General features: G+C 56.6%; 1 protein-coding gene across 2 annotated transcripts; it reads left to right on the top strand.

Annotated features, from left to right (window-relative positions):
- Nucleotides 1-237: 237 nt before the first annotated feature.
- On the top strand, nucleotides 238-16,280 carry RPS6KL1 (ribosomal protein S6 kinase like 1). Of its 2 annotated transcripts, XM_069540415.1 has the most exons (14): nucleotides 238-339; nucleotides 787-854; nucleotides 1,738-2,022; nucleotides 3,312-3,436; nucleotides 4,425-4,517; nucleotides 5,331-5,456; nucleotides 10,205-10,252; nucleotides 10,648-10,780; nucleotides 11,575-12,162; nucleotides 12,613-12,702; nucleotides 12,869-12,951; nucleotides 14,345-14,440; nucleotides 14,708-15,174; nucleotides 15,786-16,280. In XM_069540415.1, exons 3-13 carry the CDS (start codon nucleotides 1,887-1,889, stop codon nucleotides 14,816-14,818), a joined length of 1,629 nt encoding a protein of 542 aa, XP_069396516.1. In that variant the 5' UTR covers nucleotides 238-339; nucleotides 787-854; nucleotides 1,738-1,886; the 3' UTR covers nucleotides 14,819-15,174; nucleotides 15,786-16,280. The 2 variants fall into 2 exon arrangements, with proteins under 2 accessions (XP_069396516.1, XP_069396517.1); XM_069540416.1 differs by lacking the exon at nucleotides 787-854 and having other exon boundaries at nucleotides 248-339.
- Nucleotides 16,281-16,990: the final 710 nt, after the last annotated feature.

A 16,990-nucleotide genomic window follows, 5' to 3' on the forward strand; every position in this document is an offset into this window, starting at 1 on the left:
GACCTCCTCTTTACGCAGTTTTTACCCCCACCCCAATCCCTTCCCCGCCCCCCTCCCCTTCCCCCCCCTTCCCCCCCCTCCCCCAGTGCTCCGTATTGCGGGCGCTTCTGCTTTAAGGGCCCCGCAGAAGTCGAGCCGGGCGCTGATTGGTGGTTTATTCTAACGGATAGAGGATGAGCTCATCTGCAACCAATGACCGAGCTGCATCCGGCCAGACCCCTGCACCTGGGCGGAGGGCTGAAAGCAGCCGCCCACGGTGCAAGGTCCCCCGCGGGGGCGAAGGGGCAGTGGCGGCCGGGCTGGGTCTGGCCACGCGGACCGAGCTCCTGGCTCGGGCAGGTACGGTGTTTGCCCGGCTCCTCCTCCATCCCCCTCCCCTAGGAGAGGATGCCCCCTCTTCTCACTCCCCCAGCCCGCCTTCCTCGGAGACCCCCGAGAGGCGGTGCACCTTGCGTACCGGGGACTCGCGGGTTGGACGCGACGCTTTCTGGGTCCAGGCGCGGCTATGCGGTTCTGCCCGGAGGGACCCGGCCCGGCGGGTGGTCCCGGAAACCGGGCCCTGACACAGAGCAGCCCGCCCTGTCGGCCTTGGTGCCTCTGAGCACGGGACTCAGCGCGGCATGTCCCTGGTGACTAGGCCGAGTGGGGAGGGTGCGGCTTCCCTTCCCCCCTCCCTCCACCTCCTGGCCGCATCCTGGCCAGAGTTCAGCTCCCCGCTGGCTTCACAATGTGGGTTTTCCTCCCCGCCCCACTCCCCATCCTGTTCTCTCCTCCCTCTCTCCACAGAGGCAGAAATGACCTGGAGTTGGCAATTTGGGCCCTGCTCCTTCCCAGTGGGGCCTGAGGGAGCGAAGGTGCAGAGGCTGCAGTGAGGGGCAAAGGCAGCTCTGCTGGCCTCTCTCTGAGCCCTTTCCTTTCCTGAAGACACTGCGCTTATCCCTTTGGCCACTTGTATCGCACACTGCTCAGGGAGGAGCTGCTGTACGGTCCTTGGAGGCCACGTGGCCTCCTGACCTTCTCAGAGACAGAGCCAGGAGGCCAGAGGCATCCCCTCCCTAGGGCTGCTTGGGCTCTGACCTCATTCCTCTAACTCCACCCAGAGTGGCACTGAATCTGCCACTCAGTCATCTCATTTGCCCGCAGACTTTAAGGCCAAGCCCTGTGCCCGGCTCTCTGCCTGGCTTCTTGGGGGTCCTCACTCCCTGGCCACACTGACCTCAGGACCTAGGGAAATGAAATAAAGCAGGGGCAATCCATTCTGTTCGAGGAGGTACCATGGAGCCGAACCTTGAAGGATAAATGAGATTCCCATGGGAGGACCAGGGAGGGGAGAACAGGCAGGATGGAGGGAACAGTATAAGGAATGGCCTTTGGGCCCCGGGCCCTGGCTTCAGCCTCAGAGTGTGTGACCTCCATGTTTAATGTGTATAGAGGCCCTTTGCAGGCATATCCTCAGCTCTCTCCAGTGCTCAACACATAGTAAGTGCTCAAGAAATACTTGATGAACTGAATTTGAATTGAAAACAAAAAACCCAGAGCCCAAAGCATGTTATTATTCTGTTATTACCACCACTTAGGAAAGGTCTGGCTCAGTGAGGGATGTTACCCACATTAGCTCTGATCCCTCCAGCCCTTGGACGTGAGCATTAGTCTTCCCAATACTCAGTGGAGGAAACCAGGGTGCAGATGGGGTGTTACTCCCAGCAGGATTCTCCCTAATGCCTCTGCTCATTCCAGGTCCCTGCTCCAGGGCAGCCATGAGCCTGGTGGCCCGTGAGTGTCCCCCTGGCCCTGGCCTGGACCCCGAGCCCTGCTCATGAGTGCGGTCCCAGGCCCTAGTGTACCGGGAGCAGATTCGCAACCGGGTCACTCCAGGGGCATCTGACATGACCAAGCGCGACTACCTTGTGGATGCAGCCACACAGATCCGGCTGGCCCTGGAGCGTGATGTCAGTGAGGAGTATGAGGCAGCCTTCAGCCACTACCAGAATGGCGTGGACGTTCTGCTCCGAGGCGTAAATGGTGAGGCTGGGGCTGGGCAGGGACGGAGGCCGGTGGTGAAGGGCTCATCCCGCCATCTGTCCATCTGAGCTGGGCGAGCAGGGCTCTCTGTGTGGGCCCTGCAGGGCCTCTGCAAAGGACAGTAATAACAGTTCTCATTTATCGAACGGTTCCTATACACCAGGCGCTGGTCTAAGGGCTTTACTTGTATCAACTCATTTCCCATTCACAGTAATACAAACCACTGTATATGTTCTTGCATGTACTTCCAAATATATAAGAATGATTTTTATTCCTGCTTTCCAGATGAGGAAACTGAGGCACAGGGCAGTTAACTAGCTTGCTTGAGACCCCACAGCTGTCAAGTGGCAAAGCTGGGGTTTGAACAGTGTGGGCTCCAGAGGCTGTGCGCTTAGCTCACTCAGCTTGCCCGCCCCTGGAGCTGGGCTGGGGTCCTGCCCTCGGGAGGCTTGCATTCTAATGGGGGGAGATTGATGAGTTGATGATGGACTATTATAGTCCCAGGTGGCAAGAACAATGAGGAGGAACTGAAGGGAGGGAAGAGGGAAACTGAGGCCAGATTAGGCTGGCATAGGGCGTTTTCTAGAAGTCAGAACCCTAATCTGAGCACTGAAGAATGGTGGGCATGTTGTCCAGCTGAAGGGCTGGGTGGGGCTCCAGAGGGAGAACCGCACAGGCCTGGAGGTGAGAGGGGAGGCCTGTTCAGGGAAAAGGAAGGCATTTCCAAGTAGGGGGAGAGGCTGGCCCTGAAGCCACTTGGAGACCCCTGAGGGCCTTGGTGGCCAGGCTGGGGGTAGGAGTCAGGCCCCAATTCACGCTTCCTACCCTCCCTCCGATGAGACCTCTCGACACCTGGGCTTCGTGCCTGTCCAGTGACTTCCTTTACCCTCCCGTCCTGATCCCCATTCTGGCCTCTTTCACACTGGGCATCAGAGATAGATAGAACGTGTGCTCTCTGGGGGCTTCTGTCTCCTACTCTGAAAAACGGACATGGAAATCCACACTGTGTCCCTTCCCAGGGTGTGATGGTGGCCAGCGAGGTAGTAGGTGCCAACTGTAAAGTGCTGTAGGCTGAGTGGCGACTGTGGTTCCCAACCTCTCCTGCCACCATCCCTCCTCCTCCTCCCCTGCTGGTCTCCCATCCAGAGGAGGACCCAAGGACAGAGGTGGGGTCAGAATCCACTGAGCAGCATCAGAAATAGGCACTACCTCCTCTGGAGGGCAGAGGGCGGGCAGTGGGAGCCCAAACCCCAGCGTCCTCCCAAGGACAGGACCCCTCCTCCCCACAGTCGACCCCAACAAGGAGAGATGTGAGGCTGTAAAGCTGAAAATTACCAAGTACCTGCGGCGGGCGGAGGAGATCTTTAATTGCCACCTGCAGAGGACGCTGGGCAGTGGAGCCAGCCCTGGCACGGTAAGGAGACCCCAAAGGCCTGAGGGCTCTGAGGGGAGAGAGCTGAGGCCCTCACCCCACAGGCCAAGGAGCTGTCGCCCGCCATCCCGGGCGGCAGGCAGACGGTGCAGAGCACAGTTCGGCTGGTGTGTGTGCCAGGGCTGCCCTCCTCCCCGCTCCTGGCTTCCTCTCTATCCCACACTCTCCGTAATTCATTCATTTGCAAACGCTTAGTGAATCATCTCCAGTCCAGTCTTACGCCCTCACAGAGTACACACACACACACACACACACACACACACACACACACACACACACCTCCCTACCCTCACGCATGGCCCATACACGTGCTCACCTATGCGCACACTCAGGCTCCCAGATCTCTCTGTGTTTGGCTGGGCTGCAGTGAGTATTCGGAGCAGACACAAATACCCACGTGCGTATACACACACATGAACATGTGCATATATAAATGTGCAAAAGTCCTCTCCCCATACGGCTTTTCTTGACCCAGTGGGCACTCAGACAGGGTTGAAGATGCACGCACACTTCTCACGCCCACAGGTGTGCACGTACACACCCCTTCTAGGCTTGCTGCACCTTGTAAGCTGCTTCCCCCAAAGCAGGTGCCTGGGCCACATGCCTTGGTCTTCGAGGCGTGTTCCCCGAGATGCACATGTCCCCAGGTTACTTCCCCCCTCCCTGGGCGTATCTGCCTCCTGTGGATGAGGCTTCTGAGAGGGGGTTTCTGAAGCCCTGAGAACTCCCTGTGTCTGGGAGGAGGGCTAGGTGGGGACCGAGCTGAGAGGGTGGCCTGGCCACCCTGGACCAAGGCCAGCTTCTCTGCTCAGTCTGTCCCTGTGAGGTGGGCCCTGCCTGTACCCTGGTCCTGCCCTCTGTGGCCACTGCTCTCCTGGCAGCCGGGGCCCTGCCCACTGCCTGCTGAGAAGGCTGTGGCTGAGTAGGACTCACCCTGAGGCCACTACGTGGCTCTCTCCTGCCTCTGCAGGGTTTCAGCAGCCTGAGGCTGCGGCCCATCCGCACACTGAGCTCTGCCCTAGAGCAGCTGAGGGGCTGCAAGGTGGTTGCGGTCATCGAGAAGGTGAGTGAGCACCGCCCGAGGTGTGGGAGGAGGTGTTGCGTATAATTGGGAGGGGCAGGTGTTGGGAAGGGGTCAGAGGGTCCAAGGGGAGGAGAGTGGCTGTGGCGGTCCCCCACCCTTCCTCCACCCCAGCCCACACCAGTCAGCTCTGGAAAGGAAAATGTGAGGAAAAAGCAGAGGCGCGCAGCTCCTCTCCACAGCCCGCCAGCTCAGACGCAGAAAGCCACTCCCTCCGGGGCCCCCAGCCAGCCCGCGCTGCCCTGCCTGCCTGCCCCAATTCCACTTCGCCAGGGCTGCAGCCAGGAGTCTCCCCACCTAGCACAGCCCAGAGGTTCCTGTGGTGGGAGTGCGCTTATCTCCAGAAACCCGTTCTGCGGATGGTCGAAGTGGGCTGGTGCCTTGTCCAGGGCCTTGGCAGCTCTGCCCTTTCTCTCCTGGCTCCTCCGGCCACCCCCCCCCCATCCTGACCCCATCTGGGATCTTTTCCCTTAATTCAGGGCAGACAGGAAGATAGGAGCTGACAGCCAAACCTGAACCTGGGACACTCTTCAGAAGGACAGACAAGTTGGGTCAAATGAGATTTGAGCCAATATTGGATCGCTCTCCGCCCCAGCCCAGGGATACCTGAATATTTGCTAAAGCGTTTTTTTCCTCAAACTGGCTGTTTATCAGAATCCCCTCGGGGAGCTTCCTAAAAATACAGATGCCCGGGCCCCATCCCAAACCCACTGAGTCAGAATTTCTAGGGTTGAGCCCAGGCACCTGTAATTTAAAACACTCATGGGGGATTTGGACGGGTCTGGGAGCCCGCAGAGAAAAGGGGACCGGTGTGTGCTCCCCGACATGCCGAGGGTGAAGTGCTGGCCGGGCTGGCACCGCATGGCCACAGACGAGCTCCTTTCCCTGTCTGGGCGCTGGTTTCCTCATCTGGAAGTGGAGGTAAGGATCCTCCCACCCACCCCCGCCCCACCCAGCGTGATGTGGGAACTAAAGTGAAATGATTCGGGGGAAAGGCCTAGCACACGCTAAAGCGTTTGATACAAGTTTGGTGGCCGTGAAGGCGAATGGCGAGAGTGTGTGGCGAGCAGGCTTCCCATCCCAGCCTTGCTCCAGCTGCTGCTCCCAGGTCCCTGGAACAGGCCCCAGTCTGTCAGCCAAGGCCCAGCAGCTTCCATCTGCCCAGCCCTTCCCTCCCATTGCGCGAGTCCACGTGGCTTGGCCGCTTCCCCGGGCAGGCGGAGGAGGTGACAGCCACCACTGTTTCCCCGTGTGGGATCCCACCGAACCAGTGGTGTTTTGGAGAGAGGGGTTCTGGGTCAAATAAGTTTTGGAAACAGTGAGTTAAAGTTACATTACTTCCGTTTTTTAAGTATAGGAAGTTTCAAGCTTTTAGGATGCAGATGTACACAGTGAATCTCCAAGAGGGAGGTCTGTGACAGTATTCCCCGAATTTGAATTTAACCCCGGACACACATGTGCAAAGCATTTTTGGAATCCCATATACTGAGGCCTGTGCATATGGGAATTAGAAATTCAGGCCAAGCCCAGCCATTCTGTCTTGAGAGTGCCCTCTTTTCTTTCTTTTTATATACTTTCTTGGGCACTCAATTTACTTACTCCACCTCCCTCCTAAAATCCTGCTTCCTTTTTCTGAGTCATTCCCAAGCCAGAAACACCAATCTCCTCAAATTAGGAGAGGTGTTGGGGCCACTGGGCCCAGGTCCCTGCAGCCAGGCCTGGATGAGTATCACCACATTCCATACCACAGCTCTGCCCAGGCAGATCTGGGCAGGCAGGTGGGAGGGCAGTACCAGCCTGCAGCAGCTCGCAGACTCAGGGGGAGCAGAGGGCCTGGCTCAGGAAGCCTTGAGTGCCCCCAGAAACACCCCATTGTGAGGGTTAAAGGGGCTGGGGAGCGGGGGTCCCTCGGGACCGAAGAGATACTGGCAGGGGTAGGGGGTGGCTGGGAAGAGCAAGGAGGGTGGATCAAGGACTAGGCAGGCAGCAGGCCAGGAGAGCCAGGGTCTGCTCTTGGGGAGCCTGGGGGGCTTGGGACACAATGCTGCCTATTTGCTGAGCTTTGTCCCGGAGCCAGGCCCTGAGTCAGGGAGGGGAAGAAAGAGCAGACCAGCCAAGTCACTTCGTGTTTTTGGCTCAAACACAGGGGTGTTTTTTGAATTATTGTTAGTTATCAGCATTTAAAAATTGGCAGGTTTCGTAGAGAAGTCCAGATTTCCTACTTATCCTGAGAAATCAGAAGCTCTGGAAATGCTGCCTCACATTCATGTCAGCCGGAGCAGAGGACGGGCTGCCCGATTTAATGGGGCACCTGCCCTCCGTCGGCCCCTTTCTCATCCTGCCCATTGGCTCACATGCCCAGCCCCTGTGGACCTTAGTGCTTGAGAACCTGCTTGAAACTTCTGGATTTGTTTGCTCCAGGAGGAGTCCTCCTGGCCTTGATACTGTGGACATTTTAAAAGAAAGTGTTAATGTGTTTCACCAAAGCTTTCACTGTCCCTGAATCCCGAGAACTCAGTGGGTTTCATTTTTAAAAAAGAGATTTCCCTTTTTATTTTTTATTATTTATTTATGGCTGCATTTGGTCTTTGTTGCTGTGCACGGGCTTCTCATTGCGGTGGCTTCTCGTGTTGCTGAGCACGGGCTCTAGGTGCGCGGGCTTCAGTAGCTGTGGCTCGAAGGCTCTAGAGCTCAGGCTCAGTAGTTGTGGCTCACAGGCTTAGTTGCTCCGCGGCATGTGGGAGCTTCCCAGACCAGGGCTCAAACCCGTGTCCGTTGCGTTGGCAGGCGGATTCTTAACCACTGCGCCACCAGGGAAGCCCGAGATTTCCCTTTTTAAAAAGATGAACGCAGGCACCCTTCACCAGAACTGCCTTCCGCCTTCCCGATAGCAATACTCACCTAACATTCGTAAGGCCCATTCTAGTTTGCCAAGCTGTCGCATTAAACCCGCTCGGTCACCCTGGGGAGGAGAAGGGTTATAAACCTGTGCAGTCCGATACAGTAGTCACCAGCCACGTAAGACTATTTTAATTCATTAAAATTAATTAAAATTAAATATTCTATTTCTCAGTGGCACCAGCCACCTTTCAAGGGCTTGATAGCCACATGTGGCTAATGGCTTCTAATGGACAGTGCAGATATATAATATTTCCATCATGGCAGAAAGTCCTACTGGACAGTGCTGCATTTTTTTAAAGGTATTTATGTATTTATTTATTTTGGCTGTGCCAGGTCTTAGTTGCGGCACGTGGACTTCTTAGTTGTGGCATGTGCGACCTTTTAGTTGTGGCATGCGGACTCTTAGTTGTGGCATGCATGTGGGATCTAGTTCCCCAACCAGGGATCGAACCCAGGCCCCCTGCATTGGGAGTGCCGAGTCTTTCTTACTCACTGGACCACCAGGGAAGTCCCTGGACAGTGCTGCATTTTAATCATTGTCTTACAGAGAATGTAACTGAGGTTCATAGAGGTCAAGGGACAAACTAGTGCTCTATAGCACAGAGCAAAAGAGGAAGGGGATTTTTTTTATTTGCTTGGTTTAATGGGAAAATGCCCCCTTTTGAAATACCATGAAAGAGAAAGGAGTTTAGAACAGAAAAGAAAAAAAAAATTCCCCACCATCCTGTCTAATTCCAAGATAATCACTGTTAATGGCTTGGTCTAATTCTTTCTTGATAGATGTGTGTGTATATATACATTTTTTCTTCTCTTTTTTAACACACTTGTTTCAATGTACTGATCAAGTTTTATTTCTGGCCTCCACGACCTTCACTGCTGTTTTTTTGTAAACGAGAAGACTTGCCCAAGACAAGACAAGGTGGAGGGGAATCCCACTTGGCAAGTGGCAGTAGGGAATTATCCGGGGTGTCAGCACTTGTGGGAAACTGTATTATCCTAAATGACCCCAGAGTTCTTTCTTTCTTTTTCAAGCTTTGCGTAAATTTGGCCAAAGAGCGGGGACTAGGCTGAACTCCATCTCTGGCTGTTGGAGGAGAGACCTCTAGTGGTCAGAAGGGATGCCTCACGCCTGCTGCCCCTGTGCTCAGAGTCCACCACCTTCATCTCACTGACGATGGGGAAACTGAGGCCCAGAGGGGAAGGCATGCACCAGGTCACCTGGTTGTGCCCCTATTTGCAGTTATGTCTCCAGGGCTCCGGGATCAGCCTGTCTGGATTCACATCTTGGCTCTACTACTTTTTAGCAGGGGGACCGTAGGCAACGTAACCTCTCTGAACCTCAATTTCTTCATCAGTAAAATGAGTCACTAGTAATGCTCACCTGGTAGGGCCGGAGAATGAAACTAAATGACCTAGATAAAGCCCTTAGCGCAGAGTAAATGCTATATAGCCAGTGTGGGGTTCCCCTGTGATGATATTAATAATCGTCCCTATAGACTATTGAGAGCATGTGATGTGGCAGGCACAGGCTGCTGCTGTACTTGAGTTGCTCGCTTTAATAGAATCCTCCTAATGGCCTTCTGAAGGAGGTACTGCTGTGACCCATTTTGCAGTGAAGAAGGCCAAGGTTCACAGAGGCCATGTGACTTGGCAAATGTAACTGACATTCCCACCGCCTTTACATTCTCCAAGGGCCTTCCCATTGGTGGCCTCAACAAACCAGTGATAAGGGAGGGTGGGCATTTGTAATTCCTGTTTGGTAGATGAGAAAATCAATTCACTCACCCAAGATCTGAACCCCAATCCTAGGCTGCAGCCTTCGTCACTGTCCAGTGGCCTGGCCTCAGGGCCTGGTTCCCATGTGCCACTACGGGGAACGTGTGCAGGGCAGGCTGACGGCTAAGAAGTCACAACACCAGGGTGCTGGCCTTGCCCCCCACATGCCCCTCATCTGGGCCGAATCTTTCGCTTTCCTCCCCTGACGTGTCCTCTCCTATGGCTGGGGTCCACCCCTGCCCACCATGGAGATGAGCCTAGGGCCCAACTCCAAACAAGGCTCTGCCCAGCAATTGGCAGACCACTGCCTCCAAGCAAAACCAACAGGAGAAGGGGTGGACTGCCCTCCAAAGATAGCCTCCAGAAAGAAAGACCATTTAAGAGAAGGGGCTAGGGGCAGGGGACGAGACCTGAAGGAGCACGGCAAGACCACAAGGTCTCGGGCACCACTGGGGCCACATTCTCAGAGCCTTGGCTTCTTCACCTGTAAAATAAGAGATCAGAGAAGATGACTGGCTCTGAGGTCCCTTCCAGCCATGACACCCTCGGACCGTACAGGATGGACCACTCAGCATGCATGCGGGAAGCACCGACTACCTCCCTGTCCTATGCAGGCCTCTGGGAGTACAGAGCTGGCCATGTGGTCCCTGCCCTCTCGGAGCTCACAGCCCAGCGGGGAGACAGGAAATTAGGCACAGTGTGATAGGGTGAGCCCAGAGAGCACTGGAGACAGAGTAGGAGCCCCAGCCTAACGTGAGGGTTGGGAAGGCTTCCTGGAGGAGGTGTTACCTGAGCTAAGACCTGCAGATCTAACAAGGGTGGATGAGCAGGACAGGTTCGATGTCAGTTTGGCGGTGGGGGGTACACTCTGCACTACCAAAGCCTGGCCTCCCAGCCCAGCCTTGGTGGAGGACCCTGGGAGGCTGGGGCTGGGGCCATGGAGTCCCAGGAACTAGCATGTGACTTGACTAGTGCCACCTGGACCTCGGCAGGTGCAGCTGGTCCAGGACCCAGCGACTGGAGGGACCTTCGTGGTGAAGGCAGGTGCCGCCCAACCCCCTGCCGTTCTGCATTCCCCTTTGGACTTTCTCAGAGCTCTTGGAAACCTCTACCCCCTGGGGAACCTCTACCCAGAAGCCGTATGGGAAACCCACACTCCCTCCAAATCCAACAGCTGTTTGTTCTGCCCCCAGCATGCACCCCGCCTCCCAGAAATGTGCATGTGCGCACACGCACACACACATTGCCTCATCCTTGGACCAGAGATGGGAGGGCCTGCCTTCCAGGGTGTAAAGAGGGTTGAGGGTCAGGTTAGGAACTGGGGTCAGGCAGCTGCTCTCCAGGGTGGCTCCCACCCTTCGTCTGGTTGCCCCTGAAGAGCAGAGCAGCCTGTGGCCAGTCCCCAGCTGATCTGCCTGCTCTGCTCCCTCCCCAGAGCCTGTCCAGGTGCCATGCGGTGAGCCGGGAGCGGCTGACCATCATCCCACACGCCGTCCCCTACATGACCAAGCTGCTGCGGTATTTTGTGAGCGAGGACTCCATCTTCCTGCACCTGGAGCATGTGCAAGGTGAGGGGGCCCTGTCAGCTCCTCAGGCCTTTGGGATGTCGTCCTGTCTCATCCTCTTAAACTGCCGAGCCCAGATGCCCAGCACAGACCAGGGGACCCAGCCTTCCTGGAGGATGATGGCTGCTGGGGGCTTCTGTGTGGTGCCAGGGGGGCAGGGGACGTCCTGGGAGGATGTTCACATCTTGGGCGGGTGAGAGGGCATTTATGCAGATGTCCCCTTTGTCACCCTCTCCTCCGGTCTTGGCTCTTTTCACTTTCCTAGTCTGTGCCCACCCCTCAGAGTGGCCCCGTGGGGTGATGGTGCTGAAGCTGTAAGGACAGGAACTGGGTCACGTAGCAGATATTTACTGATCAGCTATGACTTTTTTTTTAAAATGAGGTACACCTCTCTGGGTCATGATATACAGTCGTCGCAGGTCCGTGCCTGGCCTTGTTTTTATTTTACTTACTTAAGCTTCATTACACTTTTCTCCCTTAAAAAAAATTATAATACATTGAACACTGGCGAACCCACCACCTAGACCAAGGACATTAAGAATAATTTACATCTCCTTAGGGGTTAAGCACCTATTTTGTGCCAGGTTGTGAGGCTGGGGCCACTTTAGGTGGGTGGAGAGGAGGGGAGAGGGCATCCTAGGCTGAGGGAGGGGAGGGAGCAGAGGTGAGGACCTGGAAGGCAAAAAGGGTCCGTGCCCAAGACGGGGGGCGGGGGGTGGCGGGAGTGGGAGAGGGACCTGGGCCCCACGCTCTTTTACTCCTGTCCCCATGCTTGCTGCACCCTCTGCACGGCCCAGGAGGCACTCTGTGGTCCCACCTGCTCTCCCAGCCATGCCTCCAACAGTCTGGGACTAGGTCTGGCTCCAGCCTGGAGAGGATGAAGGCTCAGCTCGACTCCCGACTCAGCCTCCAGACCCCAGCTCGCTTCCCACCTGGCCACACCTGCCTGCAGGACGGAATCCCCCTGGAGCCTCCCCGGACTTCTCAGAGCCTTACCCCGGCCAGGGGGGCCGCAGCCATCAGACCCCAGAGAGAGGCTGAAGGTGAACCCTCAGCCGGGACCGGCCCTTCCTGCTCCTGGGACCTTCCAAAGGCCCCAGGTGGCCACCTGCACCACCAAGCCAGGCGAGGGCCCGGCCAGAGCTCTGATCCGGGGCCCCCTTGCGGGCTCCCTTGGGTTCGTGCAGGGGCCGGCCGGGTGCTGGGGGGCTGTGGCCGAGGCAGAGGTCGGAGCCGCCCCTCAACCGGTGGAGCCGCCTGGAGTGTGAGGGAGGAGCAGGTGAGGCAGTGGGCAGCCGAGATGCTGGTGGCCCTGGAGGCGCTGCACGAGCAGGGGGTGCTGTGCCGGGACCTCAATCCCCGGAACCTGCTCCTGGACCAGGCAGGTAGGAGCCCTGGGCCCAGGGGGAGAAGAGTGGGCCCTCACCCTACCCCACCCCTCCGGCGGGAGGCCCCCGAAGCCTCAAGACAGAGAAGGAAATTTCCCCAAAGTCAAGCGGATGCAGAGGTTATCTGCTTCTTCCCTTGCCTCCCCTCCCTGGCCTTTTCAGGAAGGACTCTGCTGAGCCTGGTTGGTCAGGGTTGAGCTTGGGAAACAAACCCTTTCCCTCGATGAGCTCAGGGCAAGGCTCCTGTGAAGACCAGGTTGTTTCGGGGCCTTGGCGTTGCGGGGGGGGCGGGCCCTTAGGGAGCTTCTGCCCAGCGCAGCCGCTGGCCCCTGCCTTGTGGCTGTTGGGAGAAGCGCTGGAGTCCCCTGCGTCACGCCTGCAGCTCCAAGATGACTAATAGCAATTTTTGTCCCCTTTTATTCCTCCCTGCATGCACTGCATGACAAGGCCACATCCGGCTCACGTATTTCGGCCAGTGGTCAGAGGTGGAGCCCCAGTGCTGCAGGGAGGCTTTGGACAAACTCTACAGCGCCCCAGGCAAGAAGGGAAGGGGTAGGGGGTAGCCCTTGGGTGTCTTTATGTGGGTTGAGCCAGGGGACTGAGGATGATGGAGGGACCTGGGGCACCTGGGTAGGGTGAGTGGAGGGGAGACACGCCTCCTTGGGCAGGCGAGACTGAGACACGTATGTTCTTGTTCCCACAGAGGTGGGTGGGATTTCTGAGCTGACCGAAGCCTGCGACTGGTGGAGCTTTGGGTCTCTGCTGTATGAACTGCTGACGGGAACGGTGAGCGGTGTGTGGGCAGGGTGTAGGGCCTCGTGGGTGTCACTGAATGTAGGAGGGGCTGGGGTTAGTCCAGCCAGTCGGTGTTGGGGCAGAGCCTGTCTGGTTCCCGGAGACCTGGCCGTCGGGCCCAGTGTTCTGCCAGCACAGCTCCCGCCTCCATCGCCAAGACCATGAGAGACCATGGAAGCCACTCCCACCCAGGCCATGGCCACACTTCGCACCGCTGCCAAATGAGTGGCTATAGCTAGGGAGACTGTCAACTCAGTGAGAGTGGAGTCGGGATGATCAGGGAAGGTTTCTGGAAGAGAGCGTCCGGGCCTGGATCTGGAGGGAGGGTGGAGTTTGACACAGCCCTTTTACTTAGAAGGCCACCGGATCATCCCCCAAGCCTCCTCTCCCCGCTGCTCACTCCCCGCATCCACACCCTTCAGAGCTATAACCCCCAGACTTTGGCTGGACGACCAGAGAGAGGGCCTCCTTCATCCCAGGCTGGCAGCTGCCCTGTCCGGCCTGGGTCAACCCAGAGCTTAAAGTTCCCCTGGCAAGTACCCTTGCTCAGGATGATGGCCTCCGCCCTCCATCCTCCCTCGTGAGCTCAACGCCACACCTGGGGCTGGTTAGGTCGGGCAGCAGGGAGAGGCCAAACTGCATTTGAACAGGAAATGCCCCGAGTGGATGCAGTGTGACCGGAAGTCCAGATCTGACTGGTCCCTCCTGGCTCCCTCCTGGTTTGGTCCTGTAGCCAGGGCCTTTGAGAGTCCTGGCTGCACACAGCCCCACAGAGTGGCTCTCTCCTCTTGGCCTCCCACCACGTCTCCAGATCAGGGCTTCTGGCCTTCCTCCTGGTCGCTTCTTGCCTCTCTTCCTGACCTCCAGACAGACCTCTCTGCTCCCCGCAGCTGCACCCTTCTGGAGCAGAGAGAGGTCCTACCTTCTTCCCTCGCCACAGCCCTGCCTTGGCCCTGGCAGTAGGACGCGATGTCAAATGAGTCGCCCATGGAAATTTTTTTTCTGTAAGGAGACAAGTTTCAGTGCTATTCCTGATAGAGTGCCTGCCCTGACTGCAACCCAAGACCGATGTTTCTAGCAAGCTTGGAGCCAGAGGGACCTGGGTTCAAACCCTGAACTCAGCACAAATCCCTTGACCTCTCTGAGCCTGCTTCTTGTCTTTAAAATGGGGGTAATAATACTTACTCTGAAGGTTGTTGTGGAAATTACGGATAACGGGTCTCAGGCATCTTCCACAGCCTGACATGCAGTAGATCCAAAGCAAGATGCAACAAGCAGCAGCATCATCATCCCCATGAGATGTGACACAGGGGGAAAAAGATAAAACCTGGCCGCCATTGGAGTGTACAGACCCTCCTGGGGTCGCCCCCGTGTGTCTTCCCAGGCGCTGTCCCAGAGCCACCCCTCAGGAATCCAACCCCACACCCAGCTCCAGCTGCCCGAGTGGCTCAGTCGCCCCGCAGCCTCCCTGCTGACTGAGGTGAGGTGTGGCTGGGCCGGAGCAGGCAGCTTCTTTGGCCTGAGGGTGGACAGAAGGGAGGACAGAGCCCTGTGTGTGAACAAGCTGCCCAGCATATTAGGTGTCTGATGTGGGTGCAGGAGGTTAATGGGGACAACAAATTTCTATATGTTGGTGGCCAAACACCAATGTCTCCCAGGGTAACACTGGGGGTTCTGTGGGCCGGGCTGGCTGGGAGCAATGGGGTTGGGAAGGCCTGCTCAGTGCTGGCTGGGCCTTTCTCCACAGCTGCTGAAGTTTGAGCCCGCCGGGCGCCTGGGCGCTGGAGGAGGCGGTGTCAACAAACTCAAGTCCCACCCCTTTTTCAGCACCATCCAGTGGAGCAAACTGGTGGGGTAACCGGAGGGGGTGGAGTAGGCAGTGGAAGCAGTGGACTGGTCTGGATCTCCTCTCTTCTCTTTGCCTGCCACCCAGAGCTGGCCATTCTAATCAGCGGCCCTCGGGCAGAGAATGAAAGGCAGCTTGCCTTTCCTGGTCGGGCCCCTCCCTTGGGCCTCAGAAGTCTCTTCACTGACCAGGAAGGGCCTATGGAGTCCCCCAGCCACGTCCTGGAGAAACCCTTCCTAGATGGTGCTGAGCGGGAGGGAGAGAGAGATCTCAGCCTGTTAGGCAGCTTGAACCCCTCCACCCATCAGTCAACAGTCACCTGCTGAGTGCACACCCTGGACTTGAACTTGGACCTACCATGTTAAAAGGTGCCTTCCTTTGCATTAGCTCTGAGCTACTGACCACCTGCTGAGCCGTGAAATTTTGTGACTCATTATCTGCCATGTGCCCCACTCGGGATGTCTCTGGAGACTCACCTCAGGATACTAGTCCACCGGCTTAGTGGTCCCAAACCAGGGCTGCCCTGGCTGGTCATCTTAACCATGCAACTAGTGGGCCTCTTCCACCAGAGGCTACTTTTGCAGGGGGTCGGGAGGCTGGGGAAGCAGGCAAGAAGTCTGTAGTGGGCATGGGGTGGGGTGAGGGAATGGGACAGGACAACCCATTCCCCGCTCCTGACCATGCCCCTTATCTTGTGATTACAGACTTTGGAGAGCAAAAGGAAAGGAGGGGAGGAAAATAAGGATAAAGAGGAATGGGGGGAGAGAGGAAGGCACAGCTCTGCCACTTAGAGAAATTTTGGAAACAAAGAGCTCCCTTCCCCAGCTAGCCCACCCATGTGGAGAGAAAGGAAAACCTGCCCCATGGGTCTGAGGGGAGACCGCCATTCAGTCTCCAGGCTGAAGCCACTTGAAGAAAAGTTGTACCCACTAGGACTCCCTTCTCGGACGTTCGTCCTGTTTACCATTTTGCATTTTAGTCTTGAGGGTCCACTCAATCCACTGCCCACTGTGACTTCATATCCTTTTGAAATGAAACCACAAAACACATGGAATGATTGCCCAAGCTTTTAGCCGGAAGCAAAATATTTCTGGTCTCGGAAGAACTGGGGTAAGTAGTTATCCCCAAAGACAATTCCCTCCCCAGATTTGGGGGCCTTCTTCCTCTCAGGACTCACCCTGTCACTGGGGTGTGGCATCTAAGACAAACTTCCACAGATCTCCACCAACTCCTTCCCGCCTGCGTCTCCGGCACCACCAGGTGGCGCCTCTGACACCACCCTCCAGTCTGGCTGTGAAGGCCCAGCTCTAAATCTGGGGCTGGGGACCTGTTGTGGGCATGGCGCGAAGCTCCTCAGGCCCTCTGGACGCGTCTGGGGGACGTGGCAGGTGCAGCCTTTGAAAGGTCCTGGCTCTCCCTGGGGCTTGCCCACGTCCCTCCACCCCGACTCCAATAAAGCCTGCTGTTGCCTCTGGTGTCCTTGCCTCATTAACGCAATGAGAGGGGATGGGGAGATGGGAGGGTTCCTCCAGAGCAAGCTCCATGATAACCAAGAGTGTGCTTGGATCCTGCTAGGAAGGAGGAAGCAGGGCTGGTAGTGAACAGCATGCCAGCCTGTACCCAGCAGAGCAGTTGTGAGCCCCCCAGAAAGTGGCAGCACTGGGCTCCGTGAGAAGTAAAACAGGAAAAGACATCTTTGAAGAGGGTCATGGTGCCTGGGGGTGGTGCAGGGGAGTGGACCTAACCCTCACGGTGACCTCTTCAACAGATGGTGGCTCCTGAGAACTGGAATTCAAAGAGGTAAATGACAGGACCCGGCCAGAGCCTGGTGGAACCCGCTCCAAGTCTGTTCCTTCCGCTATACTCCCTCAGTCAGGTCAGAGCACCTCCAACTACTGTACAAAGTGCAAGTTGCTTCTGGAACTTCTGGGCCTCATTCATGCAATGAACACTGCACATCCGGCACTTTGCTAGGCCCTGACTTTAGAATACTGTGGTCCCAGCCCTTAAGAGGCGTACAGTCTATTTCCATTTGATAAAAATGGGGCTAAATGTACCTCCTTTGTAGGTTTACTAAAGAAATTAAAGCTTCTAGCTCCATGCCCCAAACCTGACCTAAAATTCTTCCTTTCACTGAACCCAAGCTTTTTCTACTAGCTCTAGTTCTACCCTCTAGGAGCCACT

This window comes from Delphinus delphis, chromosome 2, assembly GCF_949987515.2.
Source record: "Delphinus delphis chromosome 2, mDelDel1.2, whole genome shotgun sequence".
Taxonomy (NCBI): Eukaryota; Metazoa; Chordata; class Mammalia; order Artiodactyla; family Delphinidae; genus Delphinus; species Delphinus delphis.